This window comes from Haemaphysalis longicornis, unplaced genomic scaffold (genome assembly GCF_048455015.1).
Source record: "Haemaphysalis longicornis isolate Haplotype H1 unplaced genomic scaffold, Haemaphysalis longicornis Haplotype H1 scaffold_1, whole genome shotgun sequence".
NCBI lineage: Eukaryota > Metazoa > Arthropoda > Arachnida > Ixodida > Ixodidae > Haemaphysalis > Haemaphysalis longicornis.
In genome coordinates, this window is record NW_027526203.1 from 451,546,659 (window position 1) to 451,561,625 (window position 14,967).

The 14,967-nt window shown below is 48.6% G+C and overlaps 1 protein-coding gene across 6 annotated transcripts in view; it reads left to right on the forward strand.

Moving 5' to 3' along the window:
• 5ptasei (inositol polyphosphate-5-phosphatase A) overlaps window positions 1–14,913 on the forward strand; it is a 40,371-nt gene extending 25,458 nt beyond the window's left edge. For 4 of the 6 annotated variants that reach the window (XM_077687789.1, XM_077687791.1, XM_077687787.1 and 1 more), the window contains 3 exons: window positions 4,257–4,325; window positions 4,411–4,615; window positions 4,709–4,818. In XM_077687789.1, the coding sequence (XP_077543915.1) occupies window positions 4,257–4,325; window positions 4,411–4,566 (225 nt within the window). In that variant the 3' untranslated portion in view covers window positions 4,567–4,615; window positions 4,709–4,818. Of the gene's footprint in view, window positions 1–4,256; window positions 4,326–4,410; window positions 4,616–4,708; window positions 4,819–13,793 lie in introns of those variants that run through there. The other 2 variants (XR_013319683.1, XM_077687788.1) reach the window with 2 other exon arrangements.
• Window positions 14,914–14,967: the final 54 nt, after the last annotated feature.

Genomic DNA, 14,967 nt, shown 5'->3' on the forward strand with positions numbered 1-14,967 from the left:
CCCTATTTTCGCACACGAATTGTGCACATCGGCGTTGCGCGTGCGTTTTTTTCATGCTCGCGTCTACGATTCCGCTCTCGCGGTGGCGTCTTCGCGTGGCAGTGGGAGGAGCCTGACGACTTGCACCAATGGAAAGATGCGCACCTAATGGCGGGAGATTCGAAGCGCTCCGAGGCGGCTAGCCGCGCAAGAGGTGTTCAGGCTCTTTAGTTTAGGCTTACCACCGCGGTATTTTTTGATGGGCGCTTTCACAAGCAGCGTGGATGGCAGTTTATATTCTACTTTGCGGTCACATTATCAGCTCTTTTCATGCATGAGCATCTTCGCTTGCGCCTCGTGCGGCATTTCAGCGAGCGGTTAGAAGTGGCCGCTGGAGCTGCCTGCCCCGCATCACGGCCAGTGCCGACGCCATGTTGCCGCCTCTTACCGTGCCGCACACATTACGTCAATTGTATCCGCGTCGGCGTCGCCGCGCCTGCGGCGTGCGCTGCACGTTTTCGCGAGAAATCGCTCCATGCGGTTCACGCTTTAGAACGTTGTGCAGATAAGCCACCGCTCTTCCCGAACAAGCGAGCCGCGCGAAGATTTCCACCACCAGTACGTTGCGCTGATAAGCAGCGGCCTTCGGCATCGTGAACACAAGGTGGGGTAAAAAAAAAAAATCCCGCTGGCCTTTCTTATCATGTCCTGCGGCATCTTCATAGACGCAAAAAACGCAGCCATGGTCTTTCAAAACACAAACACAACGGAAGTTAAAGCCGCACTCGCCGTTTGTAAGACCGCGCTTTTGCAATGTGTGAGACCCGGCAGCAGCGGCTGATGTTAAAAATAATACGAAATAAAGACCCTTCCTTCGTTTTTAGGCGCTGTGCATTTGGGTGATAAAGAATTTAGGATGACTTGAGAGGTAGGTGGCGATTTGGTTGAATTCGCGCACGTTTTGGTTATAGTGCGGTACCGCTTATAGTGCGGATTTTTGCGGCTCCCGCGACATACGTTATAAGCGGTCTACACTGTATTTCCGAATTGTGGCAGCACATGCCAAGCAAGAGAAGTTGGCGAAAAAGGCACGCTTTTTATACATACAAGCAAGGACATACATGTACGTCATTGACCATTTTGAAAGTGTTTACCGATGCCGTACATGTACGGCCGTGACCCTCAAAGGGTTAAACAATCCTCTTTTCATCCAATCTAACCTTTAAAGTCACGGCGTTTTGTTTGCTGTTTTTCAGGCGAATGCATTCCACTGCCAAACGATATGAAAAGATAACTTTCTCCATCACACACTGCTGGTCGAGTCGATAGCAGGATAAGCAGGCAGCACAATGTGGAAACGCAGCTCAAGATACGCGAATGCTTCATTTGGAAAATAGCTGAACCTGTTCACAACGCGATCAAAGGAAAAGTTTCTCATCCTTTTGCGTTGTCACAGAATCTAAAGTACTACAATTACAAAACAGCCACTGCTGATCGCGTAAAGCATTCGTGGTGCAAGCAGAGGGTCCACAAAGATCGGCTCCGAGCAACTGGGCACATTGCTGTGCAGAGTTAGGCCATTCATGATCACAACCTTCGAATAATAATTTGACTGGGTTTGCGGTTGTTGGAACTTTATATCCGCGAGGACAAAGAAGTGATCGCAGATGGTAGTAGAAGAGGACGATGAGGAATGATGGCAGCGATCGGACGTGTTCTGTCTGTGATGTAATGTAAATACAGTTCTTTTCCTTTACCGGAGGCGTTGTACTCGCGACATAGTGGTGCCGAAATCCCGCGGGATCAACGAACCATGGTATGTACCTCAACGGTTGCGACCGATGCCTGAAAAGAACTGAAACCGATTTCATCATGACCGAATCACGAACGGAGCCTACTGAAGGTCAGCTATACCGTAAACGAAGTGTTCAACGCTCTACTATAACGACGCTGATCTCCCAAGCGAAGGCTGCCATTTTGAACGCGGACACTACTCGTGAAGAAATATCCGCCATTACCGACCAGCTTGACTATGAGTCCGCACAACTACGCAACACCGACCGCGAAATCGAACCCTTTCTGTCTGGCAAGTACGCTGAACAAGAGTTTATGGACACTTTTGAGCTCCGTGACTTCATCGTAACTTGACAATCCATCTTAAGGCAAGCGACGGAGTTCCCCCCAAGACATCTCCGCGGCCTTTGTCTCAAGTATGAACGAGCTCCATTTGAAATTGACATCCCTGCAACCCGTCAACAAAACTACAGTTGGCACGGTGACGCTTCTCAAGGAGACACGCCTCTTGCAACCGCGAACAGCTTTATGACTTCCCCATTGAACGGTATCGATGACTCTAGCAACGACACCGAGATACACGAAGCGGCACCGAAATCTTTCGTTCAACTTGAACCGAAACTGGAAGGTGTGGGTGCTCAAAAAGGTGCATGTCCCGACGGTCCAGTTGACCTCAACGGACAAACCAACAGTAAACAGAATTCGCCAACGAGCGACACCCCAGCTGGAACTGCAGCCATTACCGATAACCACGCGTCCCTAATGCAGGTGCGGCTTCCAGCTGACCTTAAAGTAGGCGCATTGAAGGAAGCCCTGCCAAAGAGAACGTGGGTGCATCAAATACGAAAAGGCAAAAGGAAGCATAAAGTTGACATTGATGCCATCGCGACATTTGCTTTGAAGTTCTCTCTGCACCGATACAGGAATGTGAAACAAATGATTGTCGTTGCCAGTGGCTTGCTGGGCAGTTATCGGGCTCATCGCCACGACCACTTCCGCTCTCAAAGAAAGAAGGGTAACAAAAACCGAATGAAGGTTTCTCCTGCTGTTAGACGTACTTGGAAACACCGGCACAAGAACCACCAGCGAGGTGAGCGTTTGCCCTGGATGACTAGAAACAGACCACGCAGGCAAAGACGGCGTTGTTGGAAGTACAGACGCAAACACAGGTACAAGGACTATCCCCTACGTCTCACTGTTTTTTTGCCGCGGGGGAGGTTGTTGGAACTTTATATCCGCGAGGACAAAGAAGTGATCGCAGATGGTAGTAGAAGAGGACGATGAGGAATGATGGCAGCGATCGGACGTGTTCTGTCTGTGATGTAATGTAAATACAGTTCTTTTCCTTTACCGGAGGCGTTGTAGTCGCGACAGCGGTCGTGTTATTTTTCTGCCCAGGTAATTTCGTGTCGTCGGTTACCGTCATAAGTCTAGTTAAAAAATATTATATCGTATTGCAATGTCAACAGCGTGGCAATCGCCTCGTCGAAAGTCTATCGCGAGTGCGGATCGGCGTGACCCATATGCTGTGCGCGCTCTGCATTCTACGTCCATGCTTCCGTAGACGTGACTAATTGGTGAACATAACAAGCATGATGACATATTTACTCGCTGATATCGATTTTTATGTCAGTCAGTGCCATACCGGCAGCGTTTGCATTGCGGAACTGTGGAGCACCACCGTCACCACCACCACCAGTGCTACTGCTGCTCGCAACAGCCGGGATCGGCATCTTCCGCTCTGGCAGCAAATTAGGACCTAAAATCCGTCCCCAGGTGGTGAAAATGAAACAGAACGCGCACACACAAGCACTGCAACCGCAAACTTAACGTGAAACCACTGCGGTTCACTCGGTAATGCACGGGCACCGAACAGATTCACAGAAAGAACGGACCATTTAACAGCCCAGCTCGGCAGTTTCGGCGTTCACTTCATAGACAGCGCTAGCGTCTGTTCAGAGAAAGCAAATGGCGGCGCCCACCTCTAGAAAGGAAAGTGGTCTATATGGTAGGTGCAAACAAGCCAGAGTTTTCGTTTTTGAGGGGCAAGTGCCCGTGGAAAGTAGGGTGCAAATATGGCTTCATGTAGCTTGCTGGAATTCACATGCTTCTGCCTCTGCGATTCAGCTTGTCCTCTACCCAGTAAAGCACACTGATCCGGCAGGAGGCGTTGGCTGTTCTTTGTGCCGTACAGCCAGCAGAGAGACAGCCTTCTTTGTGAGGATTTTTGCTGCAAGCTTATCTCCTGTTGGTTTAGTAAGCATTAAAGCAATACTGACACCAAATTTTTGATCCCTGTTTATTGCTCTTATCAATGCTTGCCTGGTAATCCCATAACAGCAATTGAAATACTTGAGCGGGGGATAATTAATTACATAGAGCGGCCTGGAAATCGTCAGTCTCGTCAGTCTCAGCCTCGCCGATTCATTCGTGACTGGATGTGTGCAGAGACACCCGAAGTGAGTGCTTGCCTTCTGACGCAGGCCCCCGACGAGGCTGGCAAGGTGGAGTACCGCATAATGGGGCCCAACGTGTGCATGGGCGACCACAAGGTGAGCGCTGCCCCGCCCCTGCTCCCTAGGGGGCCCATCCCGTGGCTAACTGTGGCGCTTTCCTCTGCCCCTCTGTGCGGTGCAGCCCGTGGTGCTGTGGTTCCGCATGGTCCTCCCGACGGCAGGTACGTGCCCCCCGGCCGCCGGCTGTGCGGCTAAGGGCGAGGTGCTCAAGGGTGCGGGCAACCACCGGTCCTCGAGGTTGTTTAAGGGCTGCCCCGCTGCGTGCCACCTCCTCTGACTGCCGCCTCCCACTTGTGCATGGCACCCCCCATTCTGTTGTGCATGGTGTAAGTGGACGACGTCTGTGGCCCTTCGGGCCGCCCTTCAGTTCACCTGATGATGGCTTGCCTTGTTTTTGTTTTCTCTCCCCCCTTTTTCAGCATTATGTTTGCTTTAAGCGTGGTAGTCGGAGTTTTTCGTCGTACCTAGGTGCATGAGGCCTCTAGTCAACCACCCAGTCAGAACAGGTTTGACATGCCCCTTTGTTTTGGTGAGTTCCCCGCCTTCTTCTTTTCGCTTGCTTTGTTTGGCCAGTTGGTTACACGGAGCCACTGCACTGTCAGGCACTTGGTTGTTAGGGCCAAGGTCGCAGTTCTGTTGCTTTCAGCTTTGCACTGCATGAATTGCATAGTGTCGAGGATGTGTGAACCTAAACTTGCTTTATGATGCTGCATATGGGCAATAGTTACGCACCACATAAACTCTTGTAATGGCCACATTCTTTGTGATGGTTGAAGGTGAAAACTGGGGATGCTGCTTATATGGCAAATGAAAATTCTAGATTTTCAATAGTGTTTTGTGCAAATTGGCAGAAAACGCAACAAGAAAGCATACAGTGGTCACCATCACAGCCATGCAAAGTGTGATCGCTTGTCCGCATCATGCTCGTCTGGATGCCTCTGTCTCAAATGAGGTCCTCGTCCGCCCTGTCAAGATTGTTGGATTTCCGTCATTTAGAGCTTTTCTCCATGAAAACACATCTTGGGCTTTGAAGGGACATTATATTGATGTATAAAGGTGTCAAGAATACAAATATACCACTTGCAGGGGCAGCAGTTGCTTATTAACGCAGAAAATGCAAAAAGCATAAACGCAGGGATCGACACCCATACACTGTCGCACACTGCAATTTGCTCTGATATCACAAGTCACAAAAGGTGAAACAGGATCTTGCTTAACCACAAGCATTTTTCTGAAACACACTTGAAGGAAGGGATGTACACATGTGAAATACATGAATGCGGGAACTTTTGCTGAGCACAGGCAACCAACATTACAAAATAGGAAGCTTTACCACAAGTGGTGTTTTAGCTTTGGTTCCTTGAAACGTTTCGCCTTGCAGTACAGTAGAAATCTGTGTTAATGCGAGAGCTGACTGTACCCGCTCACCACTATCACATGTACAACAACTAAAGGCAGAAGTCCGATATTATTAGGGGAGTCGGCGACACTGCCATCAACTTTATTGACAGCCAACTGCGCACATATCCTTACGCATTCTCCCAGGCAACAGTAAGCGTCACAGGAACGGTATATGGGTGGATCTTCATGACCGCCCAGTCCGGGGTCAAGAGCCTGGGTGCACTATTCTCACCTTTGCCTGGGCTCCGCATATGGTGTCGAAAAGTTAGTCTTTGTTACAAAAGTGAAAGCCTATCAGAACAGGCATATGGCAGTGACCTAGTAAAGTCGAGTATACCGTGTTTTCGCGCGTATAACCCGCCCCTGCATATAACCCGCACCCCCACTTTCCGTCGACGAATAAAAAAAACATATACTCGCGTATTGCCCGCATATTTGATACATAAAAGGATGGACCAAAGCTACTGCTTAAGCAGCATTGCACATTTGTTTATGCAAAAGAACTTACCTAGCTGACTTCGTAAGTGGATGACTTGCCGCGAAAATTTTTTTTCAGGTAAGTATATTGTCAAATAAGCACTGTCAATGGAATAACAGTGGCTTAGTCGCTATTACTGCTGAAGGGGCATCACAGCCCAACACACATTGTGGTGAAGCTGCACCAAAGGAAATACCTCGCATATAATCCGCACCTCTACTTCACCCGTGAAATTTTCACATTTTTGGTGTGGGTTATACGCGCTAAGATACGGTAGGATCCTGAGTAATTTTCGGCACTTTGTGTCGTGATCTTCGACGTCGTGAAAAAATTAGAAAGAAAAGCTAGAGAGAACTGCCAGCTTCAATGATTTGTTTGTCAGCTAACGAGGCACTGTTGGTTTTAGAGCAAAAGCAGAGAGAGCTATGAAATTTCTGATGTTTTCAGTTTACACAAAGAATTATCGAACTTTTAGTGTCCCCTTAAGGGATGTGTGGTCATCCACTGGATAAGTGTTGCTGTTCAGACTTTTTTTCCCTGATAAAGTTGAGGGTGTGGCCATTACGCAAATGTGACCATGTATCCTAAATGATATTCTTGCTCATTCAGGTTGCAGCACTGAGTGTAGTGGGTGCGTGTGTAGGCAGCACGACGGCTTTGTGAAAAGACAAGTTGGAGTTCTTACAGTAAACCCTGGTCATAATGAAGTCGTCAGGACAAGAAACTGGCTTTGTTGTAAACGATACTTCGTTAAAAGCGGTTGTGATGTGCTCTCTGTATGCAGCTGTGGGGACTGCAAAACACTTTGAATTAAGCGAGTTTTCAAACAAAATGATTTTATTATAGTGCGATTTTCCTGTAGTTATGAGGCTATGTGGTGTTAAAGTTTAGTTTTATATTTCAGTTACTCATTAATTCTTGCAGTCAAAGGGCTCTTAAAGCGTTGTGTGTAAATCTGGAGGGTAAGTATGGCCATCAGTGTGGTCTGTTTATAATTTGGACTGCATGTGTTCATACAGCTTGCAAATGTTTGTCAGTTCAAGTTTGCTCTGGTTTACTCTGCTGGTATTGAAGGTCTTCAGACTGTGCACACTTGCATTACAGTTGAACACCTTTATAAGAGACACAATGGGGAGCAGTTTTTGTCTCTTATATGAGGAGTCTCTTATGAGCAAGGTACCATGTTTTAAGTGCAATGCACTTTATAAGCGACCCCAAACCTTCCACCGCCGGCTGCGCCGTCCGTCCGCAGTCCTCCTATCCCCTAGCAACGGCGTGGAGCGGAGAGGAGCGTCGGTAGCAACGGCGCAGTGACGTCACTCACCACGTGACGACACGCCCCTCACCGCTCCTCGCGGCGCGACGGCGTGGGCCGCGCGCGTCCCTCTCCCTTCCCCGCGCCGTGACGTCACATACTCCACCTCCTCTCCCCGGCAGCTGCCGTGCGCCGCTGTGTGTCACTCTCCCTCCCCGCGCCGTGACGTCACGCACCCGCACCTCCTCTCCCCTCGCTCGGCTGCAGCTGCCGTGCGCCGCTGTCCCTCTCCCCTTGCGCTCGCCTCCTCTCTCAGCCACCTGGCTCGGCGCGGCGTACCCCCCTATATATGCAGCGATAAACCACCAGACCTCCGTGGGTCGGCTCGCGCGCGCTCTCTCGCTACAGTCTCCTGCTCGCTCTGCTCCAGTTTAGACCGTTCGCTGGCTGGGCGCCTCTCAAGGCGATGTCAGAATTACTACGCCGTGTACTCTCGGCGCAAGAAATGCATTCGCACTTCCTCACGATTCCCTTCGGGGAGGTGGGGGCAATTTTTTTACTTACTGATCAACCCCTAGTTCAATGTAGGCGCCCTACCACTAAAATAAGCACAAGGGAAGGCTATAGCATTTTGCAAACGTTCTATTATAATTCATGTTTTGCCACCACAATTTATGTAGTGGTTCTGAATCTGTTCACTTTATGGCTATGTATACAATGTTTTTTACAACAAGTTCTTCAAGCTTTCTTTTCTTCCCCTGTGTGTGGAAGAAGCAGCGTCGCAGACCTGCTTCTGCCTGCAAACCTGATGAATAGCCAGAGCACACTGATTCTTCCGCTGTGCACTCTGGCTATTCATCAGGCTTGCAGACTCAACATCCGCAATGCTTCTTGATTGGGAGCTATGCGATCAGGACAGCCCAACACACGTCTCGGGTATTCTTGGCTGACGCAGATGCCCGCGTGCGTGGTCGCACTCGTGCGCTTGGTGGTAGGCTTTAACCACTTCCGTATGTTGCATTTCTATTGCCGAAGCTTCTCATTGTTGTTTCATAGTTGACTGAACCACTCTGCGTTTGCTGAAGTTATAATAAATAGCGACTGCACGCGTCTGTCGTCCTCCTTTGTCTCCACAACGGATGCAACTGCAGTTAGTGACTGGTGGCACCGCATCTCAAGTTAAAATTCCTGTTACAAACTGGCCAAAATTCAAGGATAGCTAGTCCTTTACAACCAACGATCTTCTGCATCCGATGTCTGTTATAAAAGAGGTCAAATTAATGGGAAAGGTGGGGCGGCCAACCATGTGGGTGAATAGTGTCTCTTATACCGGCTGGTCGGTTATAACCCACGCCTCCTCTAACGGGGTTCAACCGTATTGTCATACTGTAGCAGTTGCATAAAATGAGATTGCCAGGATGTCAATCCCTTTTTGTGTTGCCTGCATAGGCTTGTCAGTGCACACTGCCCATAGCCAACAACACGATATCATAGGACCCACAGCCTTCACAAAAAGTATTGCAGTGAAACAGCTGCCACTGTGTGGTGCTAAGGTGAAGGGATGTTACGTGGGCTTGCCATTGCGGAATTTACTAGCCCTTATGGCTTTTTAGGTGTCTGTCTACAGTTCACAGGGTAAAATAGGAGCAATATTTCAGGTCATGGGACATACGCAAACCAAAAGTTGTTTGCACCAAATAAATTTACTCAAGATTGTTGGTAAATTTTTATTTTCTTATCTCACTTTTTGTTTCTTAGGGTAGTAGGGGGCAGGGGCAGGGCTGTAACCAGAATTTTTTGTGTTTGTAGTTATGGCTACCCATCATTTTGGAAAAAAAAAAAAACTTCAAAAGTTTGCCTTGCGGTTGTCTTCTTTTATTTCTGCGCACGGAGCAAGAACAATATAGCAGGGGAAACGAGGCTTCCTAGCGCGGCCAGATAATGTCACAAGCGCTCGTCATGCGTTAAGCTAGCGGCATCTGCCGCGGGTGAAGAAACAGTGGGGCAGCCGCTTTCGGCATTGCACTGCACAGCCACGGAAAGAAGTGTGGCCACTATCATTTCGTCCATCAGGTGCCACTACGCTCTCCTTCATAGTCGCTGCGAAGAAGCTTTGCAGTCTGCCTTGGTTTTCATAGTGACATTATCGGGTCGCTTGTCCGCTTTTATCGCGATGGGCCGTTTCGCCTCCTATATATTGCTACGTGTTTCTGGGGGGAAAAAAAAAAGGCAGAGAAGTGGGAGCTGAGAGGGCTTTGAACATTCAAGCTGCCCGCCTGGCTATGGCCCCTCTGTGGCCAAAGATTTGAGGAGCTGGGATAGCGAAGGTGACAGGTATTAAGGTCACACGATTCAAACTGGATGCTCTGCAGTTATGGGCATTTTGCTCCAATTTTGCTTTGTGAATGGGGCATTATGGACCAAAGCTAAACATGGGTTATGAGGCACGTCATAGTGGACATGGCTGTAGATTCTTCACCAAAATTGTGTACACTGGGGTTATTTATGTTCCTTGTCTCCTCTAGAAAAACTTAATGGGGTAGTCGTGTTCTTATAGTATGTTTGCTGGAAAAAGAATCCATATGGTATAGCTCTGAAAAGTGTGACATTTGAGGGTATCTTTCGCTTTCTTGTATTTTTTTTAATGATCTTGTCATTACGCTCGAATATTGATTGTAATGCTTGCCAGCACATCCATGGGCGAACAGCACACAATATATGCAATGTTCCCCTCCACAGTGTTGTGAATACAACAGCCACAGGCAACTATGGCTATCAAATGAAATTGAAATCGCAGGCTCTGCACGTTTGTGGCTGCAAGTTAGAATTATCGTGGAGATTTTAGTGACTTCAGAGGAATCTCTACTGAGCCCACCACAGTCTTTGAGACAAAAGGACCCAGGTCAAGAATATTAACATCCCCATCAACACCACCACGAGGCATAACAATCAGAACATTAAAAGGCTATGCCACCCACCTCATTCATATCCTGCCTCAGTGGTGCACTTTTGCTGACTCCTGAAGTGACTCCTTAAGACCTTAAGTGGTCTTGGAAGACGGGCACACAAATACAGGCCGATTTCACTTAGTGTGTCGGTGCTGTGTGAAATCAAAGAACATCGCTGAGTACGACTTGTCTGCCGAAGCAAAGGCCCCAAATTGTGAGCTCGCATCGCTACTTCATGCTTAAGCGTGACCTCATAATTCGCTAGTCTGTTGCCTTTTGAAGAAGTTGAAGCAAAGTGCAAGTCTTTGGGTATCCATATCTCCCTACTACTGTCGCTGTGCACTTTGGCAATACAGAAGGGGACGTAGCATCTCTTGCAGGCGTGCTTTTGCTAGTCTCATCCGCAGGGCCACCCAGATAAGTTCGTTCCCCCCGACTGCCGAAATGTAACACGTGAGACTGGCTTGCTTAGAATTTGCACCTTGTGTTTTCATGGCCTTGGTACATTGGAAGTGCAGCCTGTGAGCCAATAGTATTTCTAAAATTTCAACGAAATGCGCCAAAGAAATTGCCCCGCTTTGACTACAACGATGTGTGAAGGTGACAGTTCCACCGGGTGACAGTTCCACATTTCTCCATTTTTCATGACCTTGTAGACACAGAGGCAGGGTAAAGCCTACCGAGATGAAACATGGCTGCCTTTTCATTCATTAAGCAAGACTGCTGCGTCGGGAAAAGGATTTCTATAGGCGAGAAACCGTCAAGAAAATACAGGAAAGAAAAGGCTGGCCAAAGCGAATTTCCCACACTAGAAGCACTACGTGGAAATTCTTCATCTGTTTCTTCTGCCGTTTCTTTTTTTTTTGTGTGTGTGTGTGTGTGCCTTTGCAGTGCAAAAAAGGCAAGTGCAGCTGTTACAGTGCCAGGCCAACGCCTGAAGAAAAACGTGAAACTGCAGCTGGGCACGGCGGCATTCTTTGCCAGCACTTGCAGCTCTAGAGTTTCAGAGTTCATCGCCTGAAAGGCCAAGGACACAATCAGGCGCCAAACCACTCCTTCTCTAGCTGGGTAAATGGAAGCATCTTGGGCTCTGTGACGCCTCGTGCACGATGTTGACGAGAAGACCAGCAGAAAAGATGCAGCATACTTCTGGGTCACGGTTGCTGGCACTGTGCATCCTTCTGAGCAAGAGAACCGACATGTGACTGTCCTGAAACTTGTCCGGCCAACTGAGTAACTTCACTGATGAATAGGCAGTCTGCTCAGACATCACGTTTTGATTGTATCTCTTGCATCCTCTTTGCAGAGATGAAATGTTTGAATACTGGAGAAGATTCTTCAGGATGCCCTTGGGGGAAAATCGTAGTTGTTCCATTCCAACCGGTCCCGTGCGTGGTGAATTTGTGGTACTTCAGATTTAGAAGGCTTTGCACCTCCCCTTCCCGCTCTTAACCCTTTGCTCTGTTTTGCTCTAGGCGGGCAGGCACTCTTTAGTGCACATTTTAGTCCCACGTTGAGTGGAGAATATATTTTCTTCAGTGTGACGCACTTGTCATGGCATGTACTACCGCTTTTTCCCCATAGCTTCTCAGAGCAGGAAGATAAATGAACAGCTTCCTTGCATACTGGGGTCCCCATGTATATGGGGATAGAACTGACAACAGGTGGGCCACTAGGGTAACAGAGCGGGTTCTGAGAGACTGGAATAGGAGTAGGGGGAGGCAGCTAACTCAGTGGAGAGACGAAATAACAAAGTTCGCAAAGAATGTGTTTGGGCATCGCAGGATAGGAGCAGTTGGGTGTAAGTGGGAGAGTCCTTCGTTGGAGATAAGTGGGCTGATAATGATCATGGTGATGATGATACAGTAAACGGTGTGTCTATTTTGTTGCGAAGGTGCTTTTGATACTCGTTTGCTTTTCTTTTCTGCCCTCGTATAAACGAAGGGCTCGTAGGTGCTTACTCTGCCTGTCCTCTAAGCTGTCATCCCCCATGTAAGATCACAGGACCATTCGAGCTCATTCAGCAGGTATTCACTGTTATACAATGTATTCCTGCAGTCTAGGCAGTGAAAGCTGCTTGTACATTAATTGGTTTCATCACAAAGATGACGCTTCCTGGTCTATTGGAGACAGATTGCTGCACATGCATGCAAAATGTAACGATTTGCACAATTGGGTCAAGTGCCTGCTGCCACAAACAGAGTAGATCCCATTGACTGCCATGCAGCTGTAAAGCTTTTTTCTTTTGCATGCTGAGACACACAGCACAGCACACAGACATCACAACTGTGGCGTGGCAGAATCCTCGCAGTGATGAGAAATGCAGCTGGCATGGCATTTTACGAAAGAGTTAATCATGTGCAGCCTGACTGGCGTGCACGTAGAGTGGACCAATCTGCAAAAGTAAACTGCTGTCTGAAAAACAGTGGACCAGTGAAGTTCCGGCTGCTGCCATCCTGGTTTCTTTTATGGCAATTTACGATACACTCGGTTGAAGTGCACTGACATGGTCCCTTAATCCAAAGCTGCAAAACAACAGCACCGGACCTTACAAAAAGGCAGCCACGATGTTCTGTTGTATTGAAAGGGTGGGAAAAGTTGCCCTCATGCTGCATACTCTCATGTCATTACTGGGCATGGTGGGGTTGTGATGAGATCATTGCCAAATACATTGGCCTTGTTCTGGAGGCTGCGCTGGGCTGGATGACACTTTGCATTGTTATTGAGTCATAATCGCTGCAGTGTGCAGTACAGTTTATTTTCCCAAATTGTTTCACAATATGAGAGGGCCGCACATGTTGTGGTGGTGCTAAGAACTTTTTTTGAAGGTTAAATTCTATCTTCAAAACGTTTTCAACTTGCGGACGAGTGGCTAATAGATGGCTCCTTGAATGGTATGAGTACATCTTGTGAATCTACCTTGAATGGATGATAACGTCTTGTGAAATATTTGGAGGTTTGTTTCATTTGGGCCCAAGGCTGGTGGTATTTGGGTGGTCTTTTTCTTCGAAAGAGAAAGTACCCTGCTGCATTTGTCTCCCCCCCCCCCCCCCCCCCTTGCCAAACTTGTTCTAATTAGCCTGACACCTCGCTTGATGACTGCTTGGTATAGGCCCTTATGACTTGGGCAAGAGCCACGCAGCTCCGGCTTGCTCTAACACCACCCACTGCAGTGGCTCAGTGGCTACGGCGTTGTGCTTCTGATCCCAAGGATGCGGGTTTGATTCCCGGCCACAGTGGCCGCTTTTCTGATGGAGGCGAAAAGCGAGAACGCCTCTATGTTCGAGATTCGGGTGCACGTTAAAGATCCCCTGCAGGTGGTCAAAATTAATCCAGAGCCCTCCACTACGGCGCGCCTCATCGCCTGTGTTAAACCTCGCAATGAAATCAAACCTAACGCTGTGCACGCCTCCTTCCCACAGCGGAGCCTTGCCAGAAGCCTGGCCTGGAGGAAGCTGCCACCCGCTACATCCAGGTCAAGGTCCCCGGCTCACCCGTGCGCATCTTCCGAGAAACCACCGTGTGAACTTGCCACTCGATAGCATCACGCCCTCACCCCTTGCATCTGTGGCCGCAATGCCAAACGTTTTTGCTGTGCAGCAGGTGCCGCTGAGCTGACCTTTCACTGGAGCCGAGTTAAGGCTCACCATGTTGTGCCAGTCCGCTTGTTCGTACCCCGAAGTGCTGTAGCATTGATCGAAGGTGGTAGCGATGCCGCACATTTTATACCAGTTTTAGTGCCACACCCCTGTGTGGGACAGTTAAATGTCCTTTTTAGTTTTTGACCTGCATCTCCTGTTACCTAAACAGGCCCACAAATTTATGCATTGATACGCACATATATGTGAGTGCGCATAATTCAAGCTTGCATCCGCACACGTTTTGTTCTTTGAGTGTCTCGAGCAGTGCGGATTGCTGCTGCCGCTTGGGTTGGGAGGCACAAGTTGCGTGGGGTGCTTGCACTCACCGACAAGCACGGCATGTTGGAGCGCACAATTTTCCTTCAGCATTTTTCACCATTGCGGAGACTACATCCGGTTTCCCATTTCTTCCTTCTGCACAGGAGTACACACCGAGTCATTCAATATCTCGATCGTTTGTTGTAGGAAGGCGGTAAGCCTCTCCCTCAGGGCCCTTTGAGATTACGCATATATTATCACCGATTTCCAATTCACACTTATTTATGACCTGTTTGTTGTGCCAAAATTGTTTTGCGTGCATGTGACCTGTGTTGTGCAATGTTTGTACGGTTGATCCAGTTGTGCTACACCTTGTCGCAGGTGATATTTCGTTATTTAATGCAGCGATGCGCGTTGGGCGGCGCGACTGCTGGCCGCCGCGTCGCACGAAGTGTTAAACAGTGCAGTGTTCCGTCCAGTGGTCTCGAGGGCCGCGCCGTGATGCTGTACGATCGTCACAAAGTCAAGTTATGTTTTTAGCGTTGTTGCATATGCACATTTGTCGGTAGTTTTAAAGAGCATTGGCTTCTTGGTCGCCATCTGCCATCTTCGATCTGATCGCAATAAATGGTGCAAACCCTTTCCTGAGCCTTTTTTGGGGAGCAGCGCGCCACCAACGGCCTGCGCGGCTCCCTTT